This window comes from Gymnoscopelus braueri, assembly GCF_963280865.1.
Source record: "Gymnoscopelus braueri genome assembly, chromosome: 10".
Taxonomy (NCBI): Eukaryota; Metazoa; Chordata; class Actinopteri; order Myctophiformes; family Myctophidae; genus Gymnoscopelus; species Gymnoscopelus braueri.
Window position 1 is genome coordinate 55,404,776 of NC_137611.1, and position 20,522 is coordinate 55,425,297.

A 20,522-nucleotide genomic window follows, 5' to 3' on the forward strand; every position below is an offset into this window, starting at 1 on the left:
TGCCACGGAGTTGTAATAATTGTCCATGAACAAAGAATACCCGTACCCTGTAAGACCCTGCAACAGAAAAGTGACGGTGTCTGATAGGGAAGAGTACTGTCCAGAGTATGGCTTCATGCTGTAACAGTACCCCGTTCCAGAATCGCACAGAATGTAGGACTTTATTCCATACTTGGTGGGCTTCTGTGGGTTGTACACTCTGAAGGATAGGCGTCCCCTCCACAGAAGCATCCCCTCATCAATGCTGATGTTGCGACCTGGAACGAACATCTCCTTGAATTTGGCTGTCAGGTAGAGCAAGACCGGGTTGATTTTGCACAGCCTGTCCACGACGGCAACCTCGCCAGCAGCCGCAGCAGCAGCAGCAGCAGCAGCAGCGGCAGCAGCAGCAGCATCAGCTTCATTGTTGGTGAAATGGAGAAACCGCCAAATTATCTGGAACCTGTTGCGTGGCATGTTTTTGCAGAAGAAAGGCGTGAGTAAGGGCTCATCAGTCGACCAATAGTGCTGTAGTGCAGGCTTTCGCACAAGGCCAGTGAGGAATAAGAGAGCGAAAAAGTTTTTCAGTTCTCCCACTGAAACGTCTTTCCAGTCCTTCACTCTGCTTTCTGGATGCTGCGCCACCTCCTCCTCATCCCTGGCCGCGATGAACGCTTGAGCATAGATGTTGGTTTGCTCAACTATCATCCCTAGCAGCTCATCCGTCAGGAAAAGTGAAAGAAAGTCTACAGGGATGGTGGACTGTAGCTCTACAGCAGCATTGCGAGGACCTGGACTAGCAGTGAAGGGGATGTCCGCCCTAGGTTCCCAATCTGTGTCCTTCCACTCAGGCTCTACAGCTGGGGGCCTCCCACCACGTCCTGTGAATTACAGAAATACACAATTACCATAAAATACATATTTTTTTATTTGTGTGGCAGTGTTGATTCATATGAAAATATGACTATAACTAAATGGAATTTTATTCAACAGACTATGACTAAAACTGAATCAAATGTGCTGTCAAAAGATGAACAGAAAACTGTCTTACTTCTTTTACGGGGGACAGGTGGTACAGCTGAAGACGATGGCCCTGCTTCGTCCAAATCCATCAGGTCTGAAATCACAGTAAAACATAATAGTTTGGTAAATAGAATGTACAATTATTTTCACTACCAGCATGTCAGGTGGTGCATTACTTTATGGAACTTAGAATGAATGACATTTATCATTGCAGTGTGGGGTTTTAGCCATTACTGTGGTAAATCTGAATGCAATAACAGTATATACACATCATATAAGATGCGCTATCAAAATCATGTTGTGTGGTACAACAGTGATGATGAACAGAAAACTGTCTTACTTCTTTTACGGCAGACAGGTGGTGCAGTTGAAGACGATGGCCCTGCTTCGTCCAAATCCATGTCTGAAATCACAGTAAAACATAAAATCGTTGGTAAATAGTATGTACAATTATTTTCACTGCTGCATTACTTTGTGGAACTTGGAATTGGAATTGCAGTGTGGGGTTTTAGCCATTACTGTGGTAAATCTGAATGCAATAAATAATATATACATCAAATAAGTACAAAATGGCACAACATATCATTGTGTGTGTGACATTACTGGCAGAAATAAGTAAGAACGATGCCAGCTATGATGTAAAACCAATCAATTCAGAAAAAGTTTGACTGTTTGACTGTCAGTCCCCCATAAACTCTTGAGTGTGTGTATTCTGTATGTGTTTCTCTATATTGTATGTCCAGATACAATACTATACTATACTATATTGTATGTCCAGACATATTATAGACAAACACATACAGAGATACCCCTAAAATGACCATTACAGTACAATGTGTACAAGTCTACTGTCTAAAGAAAATGTTTGAAACAGACTCAGGCAGACAAGTGTCTTGTCTACTTGAGTAGTATTACAAGTCTTACCTTTCCTACAACTGGAAGGTGCATGAGATGACGACTGCTTTTCACCATCAGACACATAGTCATCGTCTGAAAGTAAACAAGATCAAACGCTGTTGATGTTGTGGACATAAAGTGACCTTAGTCCCCTTTGATGAATTTTATTATGATAGTGGGGGCCTCTGTGCACCTGGCCTCCAACCCAAAAACTAAAGCCAGATCTACAAGCCTGCTGCATCTGTTGTCATAGTAAAATGACATCAAAGGGATTTGAAAATCATTGTTGACATGGCCTCATGTCGACCCACAACAGCATCAAAACATTTGTTGTCATGACATGACCTCTTCCATTTGAAGTATGCCTCCCCCCCAAAAAAAACAGATCTACAAAAATCTTTGTTGACATGGCCTCATGTCGACCCATAACTACATCAAAACATTTGTTGTCATCCCTTTGAAGTATGCCACCCCCCCCCCAAAAAAAAAAACCCAGATCTACAAGTCAACAAATTCATAGGCTACATCGTCAACATAATCAAATAAATCACATGCATATAGATAGATACAGAATAAAATAAATACATATTTTATAACTGGCTGACCCAGAGTGCAATATCCTCCTACATATTGCCACCAAATATGTGGTCTATGTGTCTATATGTGTAGTATACAACCCTCGAAGACGTATTTATGATTCTGACGTCTTAGATTGAAGGCCAGAATCATAAATACGTCTACGAGGGTTGTTAGCCCTGAAACATGACTGTCATACCATGACAGTCATGGTGCCGAGTCCCCCTGGTCTAAAGTTGTGTTCGATTTTTTTCACATTGCCATCTCTCACATAAACATAAACGTTCAGATTTCAAATATAAAGTGCTTACCACCGAGCCACGGATGTTACAAGGCGATGCGGACCGCGATGAGTACCCGTATCTCCCGTATTGTTCAATAAAAAGCATTTCAATCCCATCGCCAGCCATTTTCTTTTTTTTTTGGTAATGTATCAGAGTGCAATACACCTCCCAACCATTAGTTTCGCATGGTTGAAAGTATCGGAGACAATTTGGAGAAAATGGCCGGTGATAGGATTAAAATGCTTTTTATTGAACAATACGGGAGATACGAGTACTTATCGCGGTTCGCGTCGCCTTGTAACATCCGTGGCTCGGTGGTAAGCACTTTATATTTGAAATCTGAACGTTTATGTGAGAGATGGCAGTGTGAAAAAATCGAACACAACTTTAGACCAGGGGGACTCCGCACCATGACGCTTGTATACTACAGCTATACATTGTCCATATATAAATAAGGTGTTACACACACCTACAGTTGTTACAGGCCCAGTCAAACAATTTGTCTAAAAAGAATGAAACCATTCATAGGTATTCAATTCATCAAAATATAAATGGCACCATTCAATGATCATAAATATAAAAACACTATATTGTGATGCGATTGAATTGTTTGGTGCCATTTTATATGTCAATATGAAGTTGATATAAGTAGGTATTGCCCCACACAGACTTTATACAATATATCAGGTAAAAAAATAGCCGATTTACAAGCTTTACGCGCCGATTTACGCGTCGCAGCGCGAGGCGTTGTGAGCTTGTAGATTTGCTATTTTCAGAGTGCAACCAAAAGGTAAAATATTATATAAAAAAAGATATATATATATATTCTTACCACTGGTAAACGGAGACAGACATCGTTTCCTTGGGCTTGGCTCCCAACTGCCAGAGTCGTCCGAATCGGAGGTCTCTTCACCGTCAGAAGTATCTGGGTTTGGGTCTGGGCAATACGACGCGGTCCTCGGTCTGCCGCTACGACGCACCGGGACCTCGGTATCGATGTCTGGTACCGGTGGGTTCGTGTCCTCAGATACCTCCGCAGGTGGGGGAGGTGGTTGTGGTGGACGTGGCGGAGGTGGTTGTGGTGGAGGTGCCCGTCGCCGCCGCCGCCGCCGGCACCGCCGCGGGGCGGTGAAAGGCACCGATGTCTCCTCAGATCCCGCGGGGGCAGTCTTCACCTTCTTGGATGGCCGAGGTGGTCGCGGTGGTGGTGGTCCCCGCGAGGGTTCTGAACACGTGAAGGCATAAGCGTCTTTCGCCGACGAAGATGGCTGCACGTCTTCAGATCCCTCCGGGGCAGTCACAGTGAGGGTCTCCATCTCCACCTTGATCTCCACGGATCTCCCAGGTGGCGAAGGTGGTCGCGGTGGTGGTGGTCCCCGCGAGGGTTCTGAACACGTGAAGGCATAAGCGTCTTTCACCGACGAAGATGGCTCCACGTATTCAGATCTCTCCGGGCCAGTGAGAGCCTTCATCTCCGGCTTGATCGACGCCTTCATCTCCGCGGATCTCCCAGGTTGCGAAGGTGGTCGCGGGGGAGCGGTGAAAGACGCCACCGCCGACGGCTTCACGTGCTCCACAGGTCGTGGTGGTGGTGGTCCCGGTGGTGGTGGTCCCGGTGGTGGTGGTGGTGGTGGTCCCGAGGGAGCAGTGAAGGCCATGGTCTCCAAAAGAGTTCTTTGAGTCGGGTCCCTCCGAGGGCATTTGCCCCTGCATTTTTTTCCTCTCATCTCGCCTAAAATGTATATTCCCGACTCCCACCTATAACACCTAACTCTATACTATAGAAACTATATAAACTATATAAACCTCTTACTCTAAACTATATATATATTGCACCTTTCCTAACTTTACCTAACTAACTCCAAAATAACGATCGCTTGCTCTTTCTTTGTCTCTCAGTCGCTGTCTCTCGCTCTCTCTCGCTCTATTTCTCTGTCCGTCCGTCTCTGCTCAATGTTTGTTTAGAATGCCACAGGGACTGTGTTTCTGCACCCGGATTTGTAGTGTTTTGCTCAGATCATGTGACTTTTGCGATCATGTGACTTTTCTTTTGTCCTAGAAGCTTAATATTAATACACAGGTTGTGGAAGGTTGCAATATACCTTAAACCAATTAAAAGTCAAATGAACGTGTATACACGATCCTGGCACTCAGGCGATGGATTTGAAAGAACGTGTCGAGGCGTTCTTGGCACTGTATGTGTTAATAAACAGAACATACATTTTCAGGTTGGGATAGCAATTTTATCCAATCAGGAGAGAGAACCATATACGATACAGGATAAACAAGTTGAAAGTGATGAAACGAAACAGAAAAGCGACAAAATTGGAACTGAAACACTATAAAATTGAAGATGATAAATGCACTTATTCTAGTGGAAGGTTCCAAATCTGACACAGAACTAAGTGACATCCTGTCTGTCTCCGTTTCCTGTGGACGGTCCTGCCTGAGAGCTGAGCGACATCCTGTCAGTCCATAGACATAAAGGTAGACGCCTCCTCCGACTGTGGGGCGTCTGTATCGCGCCGCCATATTAGAGGGGGCACGCTTCCTGACTACTGGCCAATCACAGCGCGTCTTTTCCGAGACTTGGCAGAATCTAGCTGTATAAAAATACAACAGGATATTTTTATACAAAGCGGATAAGGGGATAGGGGGAAGGGGCGCCCCGACCCTCTAGTTTTTATACAACTAGATTCGGAGAAGTCCGGGAAAAGACGTGCTGGTTTCTATATCTTATGTGTCAGTCTGTGTTTCCTGTAGGCAGTCCTTCCTGTCTGACAGAGAGCTGAGCGACATCCTGTCTGTCTGTGTTTCCTGTGGGCGGTCCTTCCTGTCTGACAGAGACCTGAGCGACATCCTGTTAGTCTGTGTTTCCTGTGGGCGGTCCTTCCTGTCTGACAGAGGAAAAAATACATAAAGTAAAAGTGAAAGTAGTAGTAACTCTCTTAATTTTTATATCAATGAATTGCTGTAATGTTTTCACAATGAATTTATAGGACCTTGTAACTCTTGTTTCAGAGAAGTCACTCTCTGAAACCACCTGCACTGCATACACTGATGTGCTTGCATGTAGAACCACTACGTTATACAAAGTCTGCAGAAACACCTATAAAAACATAGAAATTAAATGATAATTTTACTCCTATACACCCCTACAAGATGTAACAATACAGAAACCTTCAACTAGTTACTAGTATATTACCACATTAACGTCATGTATATTTCTTTTGCATACTAAGAAGTATAAAAGAAAGGCTTAACAAGGGGGTCGAGTGCCATGTAGTAGCCATGTTCGATGCTGCTTCGATAACCTCTCGTCATCGAAAATAGCATCACATCACTTCTGATACGGATTGTGATGCGAGGATGTCATACAACGAAGTATACGTCCAGCTTAACCAGCCCAGAGCTGCCTTCCCCTTGGATCTGGCCCTATTTTAACAGCATTTCTCAGTAATATGGCAATGGATTAACTAAGGACCTGTGTCAGTGTCCTAACAAAGCAAGGGGGTCGACTGGAGAAATGGTGACAAATATTTTGCTCAAATAAGTTATAAGCAGTGTTGGCTAAGTCACTTTAAAAAAGTAACAAGTTATAGTTACTAGTTACTGCTCTCAAAAAGTAACAAGTTAATTACTTTACTTGTCTACCACTGTCCAACACTGATCATAGATCACCACTGATCGGGCACTAGAGTTGCACCGATCCCGAAGTGATCCCACTTGCAGAATGGGATCACTTGCAGTAGGTGACTTTAACCATCCGCTGATCAGTCATGTCACTGCAGCAGCTGAGTGTTGTGGAGTCTCCACATCTGTGCGTTCTTTCTGACATTATTGATGAGATGAGATTGAGATAGTCTTGTAAATCCATGCCTCTGCCCTTTAAGTCCTTTGTAATGTTCTCACCATTGATGCGGTTTTCTCTCACATAAAATCACCTAAAAATGATGTCCTCACAAGTATAGAAATACAAACGTGTGTCGTCGTGAGCCATCGTCGCATCTATTACATAATTGCCTCAGTTATCAAACCATGACATTTTTGTTAGAAGAAAAGCTCAAATATTGATTCAGATGATAACTGTATTGCAAAATACGGTGTAATTCCGTAAAAAGACAGTTTTTAAATGTATCTTAACTACCTTCCTGTGTCCATAAGTTTATTCATTTTCCCTGAGTTTCTGTTGGTAAGGCATTGCCATTGACACAATCATAATGTTGTACCTTTGCCACATGGCGACTGATTCCAGGCATCACTTAAGGGGTAAAAAGGTACCTTTGTACAAAATAATAATAATAATAATATAACCATTTAACCGTTAGTATCAACAGGTTAGCATTTCCTTAAGGGTTACAGGTTAAACAGTTAACCACGAACATCCCTTCTTTCAATGTAAATGTAAGGCATTTGTACATTATTTGCTATTTAATAAGATAAGCTGTGGGGAATAAGCCGTCAATCCAACAGGCTGGTTGATATGGAAAGCTGAAAGCCTTTTTGGAAGAAAGGAGGGGTTAGGCCACATAATAACCCCAGACCTATCCGAAGTCCACCTCAAACAGTCCCTAGTGACAGACAGGGCCTGGAGTTCCCCCACTTGCTTGGCAGATGTAATGGCGAGGAGAAAGGCGGTTTTAACAGACAGCCACCTGAGATCAGCCCGCTCCAGCGGCTCGAACGGCGGAGAACACAGGGCTTCCAGGACCGTAGGCAAGTCACACGAGGGCACCTGAGTGACATGCGGGGGGTGCAATCTAAGAGCTCCCTTCAGATAACGACTCACCAAAGGATGAAAACCCACAGTACGACCGTCCACCAGCCCATGCTGGGCCGAAATGGCGGCAACATACACCTTCATTGTAGAGGCTGAGAGCCCCTTATCCAACAATGTCTGTAGATAGCGGAGCAGCATTGGTACCGAGCACATGACTAGATCCACATGTTGGCCCACACACCAACTACAGAACAATTTCCATCTGTTAGCGTACAGCGCTCTAGTGGAGGGTGCACGAGCGTTACGCAAGGTCTGGACAACCGCCTGATCGCAGGAGTTCAGCAGTGAACCCGGCCCCTCAGGGGCCAAACATGAAGCTGGAGGCGATCTGGCTGGGGATGCCAAATGTGGCCCCGTACTTGTGACAGGAGATCCTGCCTCGACGAAAGAGGCCAAGGTGCTCCGTTGAGAAGCCGTCGGATCATGGGAAACCAAATGCGTATAAGAGGCAGTCTAGTGGCCATGGGTGAGCTAATGCGTCCTGCCCCAATGGGCTGGTTGAATCCGACAGATGTACTGCCCTGAGCCCTGCCTGTGAGCGGCCGGAAAGAAGGCTGTTGGGGGCCCTGTTGGGGTTGGCCCTGCCGAGGAAAGGGACGTCTGGCTCCTGAGGAGCTCTGGCCCCTGGCTGCTGGGTAAGGAGTGCCCGTGCACCTAGGCTGAGTTAACGGTGCTGGGTGTAAGTCCGCAAACTGCCACCTGGACCTGTTCGCCTGAACACTACGCTCCAGGGCCTCTTGAGCTGCGGGCCCAAACATCTGGCCCGGAATGACGGGCAGTGTGCGGAGTGTCCTCCTGCACCCCTCTGACAGCGGGGCCTGGGCGAGCCACACCTGGCGACGGGCCAAAGTCAGGGTGGACATCAGTCTCCCAAGTTCTCTCGTCATATAGGCGAAAGCAGCGAGTGAGGCCTCACTCAGGCTCTGTGACGCATCCGACAAGGAGAACCATAGTCGACAGTGTGTTGATGTGCTTGAAGCAAACAGATCCACTTCTGCTATTCCGTACCTCTCCCAAATCTCCTGAACCACTGAGGGGTTCAACCTCCACTCGCCTGGAGGAGGACTCTGACGGGAAAGCATATCTGCAGCCTGGTTGTGCCCACCTGGCAGATGTACTGCCCTGAGACTGGCAAGGCGAGTAAAGGCCCACTGAAGAAGTCCCTGAGCCTCCTGCAGAGACTGCCTGGACCTGACACCTCCCTGATGGTTCACATGGTAGACCGTTGATGTATTGTCTGATCAGACAAGGACATGTTTCCCTTCCAAGGCGGGAAGGAAATGTCAGAGGGCTAAGTACACTGCACGGAGCTCCAACGCATTTATATGTTGTAGTCTCTGCTGAGGGCCCCAGGTTCCTCTGACTGTCCTGTGATTCCACACACCCCCCCAGCCTGAGAGGGATGCATCCGTCACCACTATCTCCCGGCGGGAGGGTAGTGAGCCCATGGCGACGCCCCGGCACAGACTCGCCCTCCTTCTCCAGGGTTCTAGCAGCCGACGGCACTGGCTGGAGTTCCTCACCAGCCTCTTCTGGTGCCTCTTGGGGTAGAGGCCTGAGCCGTTGACCAACAACTGCAGGGGGCGCAATGAAAGGAGTGCCAGAGGCACAATTGTGGATGCCGCAATCAATGTGGCCAGCAGACGAAGGAGCAGGCCGTATGTCAGCCTTGTATTTCCCCAAACACGAGCGACAAGGCCCAGAATGTCGTCCTCTCTCCGCGGGGAGGGACAGGCCCGGATTGAAACTGAATTGAGGGTGTTGCCGATGAACACAACGGTTTGACTGGGAGCCAGAGAGCTCTTGGCAAGATTCACTGTGAGCCCCAGCTGTGCGACATGGGTCAGAAGGGTGGACGTATTGCTGAGTGCCTGCTCTTGGTTCGAAGCACATACCAGCCAATCGTCTAAGTACGGGAGGATCCTCATGCCCCTGGCTTAGAGCGGAGCAAGCGCCGCTGCTACGCACCTGGTGAAGACCCGGGGGGGCGAGAGAGAGCCCGAATGGGAGCACCCGGAACTGATAAGCCCGCCCCCTTGAAAGCAAAGCGGAGAAACTGTCTGTGGTGTGGTGCTATTGGCACATGAAAATAAGCATCTTTTAGGTCGATGCTTGTGAACAAATCGTTCTCCGACACAGTCTGGAGAACATCCACTGTGCGCAGCATCCGGAAACGAAAAACCTTCAGGTACTGATTCAACTGCCAGAGGTCGAGGATCGGTCGGAGGCTGCCGTCCTTCTTCGGAATAAGGAAATAAATGGAGTAGAACCCTCTTAGCTGAGCTGAACCAGGTACTGTACATATGGCTCTCTTCTTTAGGAGCTCTGAAATCTCCCGACTGAGGGCTTGAGACCTCAGCGGGTCGTCGACCACCGTCATCCGTACCCCAGTGAAACTTGGGGGCCGACGTCTGAACTGAATCCTGTAACCCTTAGATAGCGTTGATACCACCCAAGGGTCTGAAGTCAAGGCTTCCCAGCAGCTGAGATGTTGTGGGGTGAACCGGCTGGGGCCCGGGTCGGGAGAGTCACCTTCCGACTCCCATGGTCCTGGAATGGTCTAGAGGGTCAGCCGGTAGGGGCCCCACGCCTAGGAGCCCTGCCTGTGGGCGGCCGGAAAGAAGGCTGTTGGGGGCCCTGTTGGGGTTGGCCCTGCCGAAGACGTCTGGCTCCCAAGGAGCTCTGGCCCCTGGCTGCTGGGTAAGGAGTGCCCGTGTGCCTAGGCTGAGTTAACGGTGCTGGGTCTAAGTCCGCAAACTGCCGCCTGGACCTGTTCGCCTTAACACTACACTCCAGGGCCTGGCCCTGGACCTGGGATCCGACCAACACTTCTGAAGCTCAGTGATGAAGTGCTCAGACGCTGGCACACTGAAAGAGGGCTGCTGAGCTGAGCTGCTGAAGAAGGCATTAGGAGGGGGGCCTCCCTAGGGGGGACATCAAGTCCAAGCCGTGATAAGGCCAGCTGAACGGCCTCCCTAGCTGCAGAGAGCCCAGTCCCAGGCCCATGAGCATCTGCTCCAGATCCCTGAGAGCCCGTCACTGAGCGGGTGGGCGACCCGCCCCCTTCCTCTAGGTCCTCATGCTTTGCAGTCTCGGCCGCAAACTGGGAGTCCGAGGCTACAATAGACATAGCATCGTCCTCATACACATCAACAGTATCACAGCCATTGTTCCCATCTCTGACCTGGAGTGGAGGCGCTGGGGCCGCAGCATCGGTGCGGGGAGCACCAGGCTGCAGGTTGAGAAGAAGGGCCTTAATCTGAGCAAACTCAGAAGCCAACGTGTCCACTTTGTAAGACAAAGGATCATCCTCCTGACGTCTCAACTTGGCGCCTGAGCTCGTCTCAGCACATGGGCGCTTAGGAGGACCCCCTACAGGGCTCAAGACTGGCATTCCTGAGGGAGACATTTCGGCATCCTCTTCAGCCGCAGCCAACCTCGCTTCCCTCTCAGCAAAAGACATGCAACTGCAATTAGTGCAAGCGTCCTCCGTCAAGGCTTGCCTCAGATGCCCAACGCCAAGACAGTGTGGGCACAGGTCATGGCCATCTTCTGATCCCAGAACGGCCGAGCACGTGTTACAGGTGTCACAGCCGTCGTACATTGCTCTTTCTTTTTTCCTTTTTTTTGTTTGTCCAGCGACAAGCAGCAGCGGAGTGAGACACACTCACAATGCTTACGCTACGTTACAGTGGGCCGCACGTGGTTTCTCAAAGCGGCAGAGCGGGATACACTCTCAACGCTAACACTTTCCCCTTCTTTTGTCCAGTGACAAGCAGTAGCGGAGTGGGAAACACTCACAATGCTGACGCTATGTTACGGTGGGCCGCCCGCCGTGGTTTCTCAAAGCGGCAGAGTGGGATACACTCAACGCTAATACTTTCCCCTTCTTTCGTCCAGCGACAAGCAGTAGCGGAGTGGGAAACACTCACAATACTGACGCTATATGGCGGTGGGCTACACGCCACGGTGGCGTGGTCCCTTAAAAGCGGTGGGCCGCACGTGGTTTCTCAAAGCGGCAGAGCGGGATACACTCTCAACGATAACACTTTCCCCTTCTTTCGTCCAGCGACAAGCAGTAGCGGAGTGGGAAACACTCACAATGCTGACGAGTGCTGCTCCTATATGCTTCTTTTCCTTTTCGGTTCTTTCCGACAACCCCTATGAACGGGGTAATCCAAGGTATAAAGCAGGCTACGCAGTCTCTGGAGGACGAGAACCGTGGTCCGTAGCTCCAACCGTGTTGGTTGCGAGACTCCACGCGCAGCTGCAAGTAATCGACCTACGCTCTGGAGGCGAAAAGATAAAAGAGGATGATCGCTGTGTGCACCGCACCTATATAGGTGGCGTGCGTGTACACAGGTCACGAGTGACTTTGTTGGTATTAAAATTCGACCTATGTGTGAGTGTTGAAAACACTGCCTCTGGTGGTCAGTAGGAATGAAGTAGAAATACCTGGAAAACCTCATACCCATAGTCCAAAACTACCCCTTAACACTCGCATGACGGCCGTCAGCCCATCCCCTACGCAGCCTGAGTTAAGGTCATAATGACCGTTCGTTTCCTGCTATTCCATTGGCCAGTCTCTCCCCTCTGGCTCCAGACGATCCTGACACCTTGTCCCCCGCGCTGCGGGGCACAGCTGGGGATTCCATGGTCTTTAAAATACCTATTAACATACCAGCTCACATATATTGTCAGACTACTTGCAGGCAGAACATTATAATATAGGCTAACTGGGAACGTGCATGTGTAACTTCACTTGTAGTAACTGGAGATCATGTATGTAAAATCTTTATAAAAAAAGAGTATAAAACAGTGCAATCTGTAGCGTTACATTAAACTCTTGAGTGAAACATGGATAGCCTATATGAACCACTGAAGCCTCTGTCTTAATTGCGTGACTGTCTCCATTGTCCAAAACACATGGATATCTCTTGACAAACCAATACTATTATTATTCATAATAATAATATTCACATTAGTTGCCTAAGCGTAAAGCGTCTCCTTCTATCATCACTGTCCACGTCTCTGACAGCAGTCACAAAGCGCACCAAGTGCCTGTTTTCGCAGCTTTGCAGTGAAAGGGAAAGTGACTTGGGTTGCCAAATTTTGCGAGAGAAAAAAGCAGTCAGGTCTATGAAGATTTTACTGCATGCGTTGTGTCTCTCCGAGTGTGTGCCCTGAGAAAACAGTGAGGCATGAAGGGATAGTGGTGTGTATATCTGTCTGTCTCCTATATGTCATCATGATTTGTGTGTGTGGGGATCTCATTTTAAACAAGCTTAGTGCTTTATGAGCCTTCCAGTTTAGTAGACTGTGTATTGTGAATCTGTACTTCCATGTTTTTCTCATGTCTTACTAAATAAAGTACATCAATCAATCAATATCTGTGTGTCAGTAGATATTATTATATGAGAGCTACACTATAAATTTCCATTCCATTAAAAAAGGCCATTGCGCATTAAATAAAAGATGGATTACAATAATTTCAAAGACATTTTATGTCTATCAAATATGGTTTTGTAGAAAGGCAATCAAAGGTTAGAAATAACAGCAACAAAGAATGTGTCTTAATTCAACAACGTTTATTTTTTTTCAATGCTGGTTACATCAGAATATAAAGCAAGTGTGAAATAAAAACAAGCAAAACAATGAAATGTAAGCATTTAGTTTCTGTTGCTACATTTATCCGGGTGGCAGCTTCAACGCAACAAATGTTCTCTTTCTCTTGTGAAACATTTAGAGACACTTATAACATGTCATAAAGAAAGCGCCAGCGCATTTTCCACACGCCCTTTTGTGACATTTCTGACAGGCTTCTGTGGTTTTGTTTCCACCACATCTGTCTAGCTGACACTGCCTTCTCTTCTTTGTCGGGGTGTCTGTGTCAGGTGTCTGTCGAGTGCCTGGAGTCCGGGCTTTCTTTGCAGCTCGTGGTGTGGTCGGCTGTGGTGTGGTCGGCTGAGTGAGAGAGAGAGAAAGAGAGAGGGAGTGAATACATGATTTGTAATGCACAATAAATATGCTTATTAGATCTTGTGGATATATTGGATATTTGGACTAGTGACTACATGACTATAAAAACATGAATAAATTACCTGCAGTGCGGGCCGCGTCTGGCGCCTAGGTGTGCGTGGTACTGGCAGGTCTGTGCCCTTTTTCACCATGTAAAATTAAACATTTACTTGAGTAAAACTACAAAAGTATTGGTATCAAAATGTACTTAAAGTACCAAAAGTAAAAGTACTAAAATGTTAGAAAATAGCAGATCTACAAGCTCACAATGCGTGGCTTGTGAGCTTGTAGATCGGCTATTTTCAAATAGCCTAGGTATAAAATAGGGCTAAAGTGGTTAATGTATGTTTTATAACATAATCATTTAATATCTGCAAAGTAACTAGTAACTAAAGTTTTCAAATAATTGTAGTGGAGTAAAAGTACAATATTTGCCTCTGAGATGTAGTGGAGTAGAAAATGATTACCATTATAATATAATTATATATTATAATAATAATAATAATACTACACAATATTTAGGAAAAGTCATGGAAGGGGAACTTCCTCAGAGCTTCATGAGAGAAGATAATCCACTTAAATTCTCAAAATCTGTCAGATTGACCGGTTAGTCACGCAAGTGTTAAAGGGTTGATTTAGGCTCAAACCTTTTGAAAAACGTTTGGGGGACATAAACAATATGATATGAAATATTATTAATATTTTTGAGCGGTGTAGCCGCTCCTATAAGTGGGGTTGGGGACGCTGTACTGTGATTGGCTGATAAGTATTCATACCCTTTGCTCAGTACTGTGATTGGCTAGCGAGGCGCATGATGAAATTCATAACCTGTACTGTGATTGGCTGATAAGTATTCAGACCCTTTGCTCAGTACTGTGATTGGCTAGCGAGACGCATGATGAAATTCATAACCTATAAATAGCACCACGCACTTAAAAAAAAAAGTGAGCTTCCATCACTATGATGACCACTGTTCTAAATAACACCGCTCACTTCACACTGGGTGTGATTTTTTAAATTCATGGTGTGTAGATCCTTTAACTCTGACAGTGTATAAATGGAACCAAATGGATCCGTCAGGGTCCATTTGGCTTGTAAGGGTCAATTTAGAACCCCCTCAAGGAACCCAGAGAGTCCCTGGTCCCTACTTTGAGAACCACTGACCTAGTCAGTCATCTCATATCTATGACGTATGACTCCATATTTGGGCACGGTTTCAGCCCGATCAGACCCCCTGTGACTTACATTGTCAAATTAAAGTTAACTATTTCAGAAATTATAAAACATTCAATTAATAAAAATCACACCCAGTGTGAAGTGAGCGGTGTCATCACAGTGATGCGTGGTACTATTTATAGGTTATTAATTTCATCATGCGTCTCGCTAGCCAATCAAAGCAAAGGGTCTGAATAGAGTCAGCCAATCACGGTACGGCGAAAAGGGTGTGAATAGAGTCAGCCAATCACAGTACAGGGAAGGACGGAAAGGGTGTGAATAGAGTCGGCCAATCACAGTACAGGGAAGGACGAATTCCCAACCCCACTTATAGGAGCGGCTACACCGCTCAAAAAAATCTAATCAAGGGAGGTACGAAGTTATTCCGCTGGCAATACGGACAACATATGTGACTGTGGTGACAGAAATGTGGTTTGACAGCACATGTCTCTCCTGTCTGCCTGTCTGTCTGTTTGTCTGTCTGTCTGTCTGCCTGTCTTACCTTACAGGTGTAGAGTTTCTTTCCGGTGTGACAGCGCATGTGGACAGACAGGTCCACCAGTCTAATGAAGGTCTCCCCGCAGCACTCACACACGTGCACGTGCGTCTGAAGGTGCTCCAACAGACCCTCCCTGGTTAGATTAAAAAGCAAGTAAAGGGCATACAATGCATAATAAGATATAGGTATACAAGTATTCAAAAGGATAGAACACAACAAAGCGAGCAACAAAGCAAACTTTAAAATAATTCATAACTTAGATCTACAAGATCACAGCGCGTTGCATTGCGACATTGTGAGCTTGCAGATCAGCTATTTTCACAATTTTTTACATTTTTAGACCCCCCCTCTAAATGGTTTAAATCACTTAGTCCGATTAACAGTTGCACCTCTATGGCCTTTTCAGGCCCTGACCCCCAAAATAATCACATTTGAACTGGGGACCCCCCCCACCCTGACAAGCACTTGGAATGTAGGAGTTGAGGCATTACATTTTGTTGGACTCGGTTCCACAGATAAATATTGTTAACAATTTTTGCCTCTTTCTTATATTATTTGACAATTTGGCCAATGTTTGACCAGTTTTTATTGTAGTTTGTTGATTACTTTTGATGCAGTAATGTTTTTTTTCTTTTCTCTCTCCCTTTTCTCTCTCTCTAAACTTAGTTTTTTTACAACCAACGTTTATGTTTTAGCTTGTAATTAAAGTAAATAAAAGATTGTGTTATTCATTTACTTCTTTCTATAGCTTTAGCGACTTTCACTATCTTTTTTACAGTGGGTGGGGGCATTCGGGCAGGTGGCTAAATATGGCTAAATCTTTTTTTTACACAATAACCCAGCGATTTCTTTATTATTATTTACAGTAGCTCTTCTAGCCCCCAATAACTCACATCTGGCCATCAAAGACCACGGGACCTTTTTTATTGTGTAAAAAAGACATTTAGCCACCTGCCCGAATGCCCCCGCCCACTGTAAAAAAGATAGCGAAAATTGCTAAAACTATAGAAAGCAGTAAATGAAAACATTTAACACTCACATTTTATTTACTTTAATTACAAGATAAAACATAAACCTTGGTTGTAAAAAAAGCAAAGTTGTCCTTTAAAAGTCCTTAAATTGTCACTTCACTGTCATCATGGGACCCCCCCAAAATCATGTGGGGACCCCCCTGGGGGTCCTGACCCACAGGTTGAGAACCACTCGCTTAACCCATTTAGACCGGGAAAGAATCTCTCATTTTAGATTTCTTTGGCTATTCAAAAAATAGCAGATATACAAGCTCAAAGCCGTGCTATGAGTTTGTAGATCTGCTATTTTTTTGAAAAATCTTGAAAATGTGTCCAAATATTATATATCTTTTTAAGCGAACATTTTAACTCAAATCTTTGCTTCTGGGGATTCTACAAATGTCTTCTAAATCCTAACAGTTTTTAGAAGAAACCTATGTTGCTATAATATTGGTGGATCTCAAACTTTTTTCATGTCAAGGACCCCCAAAATGCATTAGGCCGCAGACCCCCAACCCCATCTCAAAATATGTTGTTCCAGGGACCCCCTCAGAAGCAAAGATTTGAGTTAAAATTTTTCGCTTTTAAAATATATGTATATATATATTCAAAGATTTGCATACATTTTCACGATTTTTCAAAAATAGTAGGTCTACAAGCTTGTAGAGACGCACTATGAGCTTGTAGATCTGCTATTTTTGAATAGCCAAAGAAATCTAAAATGAGACAGATGCTTTGCCGGTCTTAATGGGGTTAAATCACTTAGTTTGATTAACAGTTGCAACCCTGTGGAGTATCACTGACCTGGTGGGCAGCAGTTTGCCACAGATGCCGCACTTGCGCACACAGTCGTCGGCGTGGACTTTGGCGTGGTTCATCATAGAGCCGCGGTCGCTGAACGACACCTTACACACCTTACACAGCCACAGGCGCCGTCGCCGCGCCGTCACACCGCCGTCTGCCGCTAGCTTCGCCTCCGGGTCCACGTAGGGCTGTCAACCAGCATGACACGTTAGATAGATCAGTTAATGGTACATTTAAATAACGCTTATATCCAATATGAATATACCTTTCAGATGGTGTTGTAGGAGTACTTTGGAGAGGAAAATGTTGTGTTTTTTTTTTTTTTAAATAGTTTTCGTAAGGTTTTATTGAAATGTTGTGATATTACAACGTTGGGTCTATCGCAGGGGTGTCAAACTCATTTTGGGGTTGGGGCCAGATTGGTCAAATGGTGACTTGAGGTGGGCCGGAACCAGTTGCGGACGCACATGCGCGCTCACACGCACTCAGACACATGCTACTAACTATGCATATCATATTTTTTTTATGTATTAAGAAGAATAGCTACTTTAATTATTGACATTAAAAACAAACAATGCAATTTGTAATAATAATAATAATAATAATAATAATAATAATAATAAACCATTTTAAGTACAATAATTCAATTTGAAGTTAAACAATACCTGGTAATGTGTGTGGGTGGTTAAATAATTAGATTTATAGAACAACAGTGGTGTAAAGTAACTAATTACATTTACTCAAGTACTGTACCTAAGATTTGACGTATTTTTACTTTACTAGAGTATTTCCAATTTCCAGTACTTTTACTTCTACTCCACTACATCTCAGTCACTGCTGTGACATAACAGTATATCACTTTAAAAATGTTTTATGAAGATTAGCTACTTTAATTATTGACATTAAAAACAAACAATGCAATTTGTGATCATAATAATAATAATAATAATAATAATAATAATTGTAATAATAATAATAATGATAATAATAATAATAAACCATTTTAAGTAGAATAATTCAATTTGAAGTTAAACAATACCTGGTAGTGTGGGTGGTTAAATAATTAGATTTATAGAACAACAGTGGTGTAAAGTAACTAATTACATTTACTCAAGTACTGTACCTAAGTAAAGATTTGACGTATTTTTACTTTACTAGAGTATTTCCAATTTCCAGTACTTTTACTTCTACTCCACTACATCTCACTTATCATAACTATAATCCATATTTAGATCAGTTATTTAAAACTAAAGTTTATTTATTGTGTAGAATTATTTATTTACTATTGTGTAGTAATATAATACAATATGTCTCAAAACATTAGCATGCCATACAGTTGAATTATTGCAAATTAAACTAGAAAAAGTGCTCCTCGGAGCACAGGTCTCCGCCAGGTCAGGTAGGTTATTTTGGCCTCCTGGTGGTGCTATAATAGGCCAATGTGAAAAGTGTGCCATTTATTCCTAGGCCGTGCACAGCAATCGGACACTGCATGCATGATTTGAGGCATTTTGTTCTAAAAATGTGTTTTACAAAATTTGACCTGCTGGTGGCGCTATAACAGAAACACACACACACACACACACACACACACACACACACACACACACACACACACACACAGAGAAAGACTGGTGACGCGAGGTTACACGCACACACGCACACACACACAATCAAAGTCAAGCGTTCACAGCTGGTGTTAATTATTTTGCCCTACAAACTATCGTTGACTAACCTACGAATGTTACACCCTCTGACAAGTGGATTCTAGTTCAAGATGAGAACAGTTACAAAGGAAGGCTATTCCTTTCTCACTACCTTCAGTTGAGACGCTGCTGTGTGAGGGGGGAGAGGTGAGGGGGGAGGGGAGAAATGCAGCCACTCTACTCCTCAGACGAGAGACGCAACGGATATATACTTCTCCATACAACGGTGTTTTACCGGATTTGTGATGCTGTTGAAAAAGCGCTCTCCAGTAGCCTACAGGTAGAGTTGAATGGTGATGGTCCTCTGTATGTTAATGACCTTGGCCGTGGCTTCACGGCTTGGCCATTGTTCTCATAGAACAAGTTTGTCCAGTATTCAGACCCACTGACCAGGCAGCCTAAGAAGCTGCTGGGCGCTGCCGTTTTTTTCTGCCTTTTTTTTTCTCTCTTTTTTTTTTTTCATTAGAGGTAGTATTAAATGGCGTTTTCTCAAATCACCTCGCGGGCCAGATTTGACGACGTCGCGGGCCACAAACGGCCCGCGAAACACCAGTTTGACATGGCTCTATCGGAAGCAGAATTTCCTATAGGCCATTTTTACTCACTGTCAGAATAACATGGCAAATGTATATACTTCACGAAAACAACTAGCTCCATAAAGAACCTCTCACTCCGCTATACAGCTCCGAGATGAGGTTCTATGTGGTTACCTTCCAGAATCGGGTGAACGTCCGCCAAGGCTCCGCTGTTTACCCTTTTGTATATGTTGTATCCCAAAACTAATGGTAGATTCCAAGCCGCACGGATGTTTAAAGTTTGGAACGGAGCATAACATTTTAGGAACGGAGCGAAACTACCCGTTTAAATCGCTTATTTAATCTGCCTCTGACCACCATTGCCATGTTATCAGAATATTCAGGAAGTTGCAGTCGGACAGGAAGGTTTACCGCCGCCGCTGGTCGAATGTTGAATTGCATTGTCCACTTGATTGTTTTATATAAAGAGGGTGCAATTCAACATCTGACCAGGGGTGGCAGCACGGCTGCCGGTGTGACTGACACTTCCGGTTAATGTAAACAAAGCGAAGAAGAGTGCACTAAAATGGAAAAACATTTACTAGATAAACTTTTTGAGGGGTTGTTTCGCTCCGTTCCTAAAATGTTATGCTCCGTTCCAAACTTTAAACATCCGTGCGGCTTGGAATCTACCATTAGTTTTGGGATACAACATATACAAAAGGGTAAACAGCGGAGCCTTGGCGGACGTTCACCCGATTCTGGAAGGTAACGACATAGAACCTCATCTCGGAGCTGTATAGCGGAGTGAGAGGTTCTTTATGGAGCTAGAAAACAACTTAAGGGTTCATTTATATGGTTATGGTTTATTATTTGGCCTCAGAACAGTATACATTATGAATAATAACATCAATAAGACATATTTTCAAGAATAGTGATTTTATTAAAAGAACAACAAAATGAAAAACACAATACAATAAATGTACTAAAGAAACCTAATTACAATATAACACTGGTCACACAAAACTGTCTGGCCAACTCTGATTTGCATCGCTAAAAGGGACGCATGCAGCCCTCTACCCAAGACAAATTCCTGACAATTCACACCTGCTCCGCAAAATGAAACATCCCCCTCTCGTCCACCAAGCGACTGCAAGTCACTTTGAACACCATTTACAATCACTTGCTTTTTAGCAGTGATAGTCCCAGAAACAGT

General features: G+C 44.8%; 1 protein-coding gene across 1 annotated transcript in view; it reads right to left on the reverse strand.

Annotated features, from left to right (window-relative positions):
- Window positions 1-20,522, reverse strand: part of LOC308093699 (uncharacterized protein) — a gene marked incomplete at its 3' end in the record, with an annotated part of 66,639 nt that overhangs the window by 30,738 nt on the left and 15,379 nt on the right. Inside the window, exons 4-5 of the mRNA XM_080440026.1 lie at window positions 17,086-17,273; window positions 15,275-15,404 (exon numbers count right to left, since the gene is read on the reverse strand). Coding sequence (XP_080296152.1) covers window positions 15,275-15,404; window positions 17,086-17,273 — 318 coding nt within the window. The remainder of the gene's footprint in view (window positions 1-15,274; window positions 15,405-17,085; window positions 17,274-20,522) is intronic.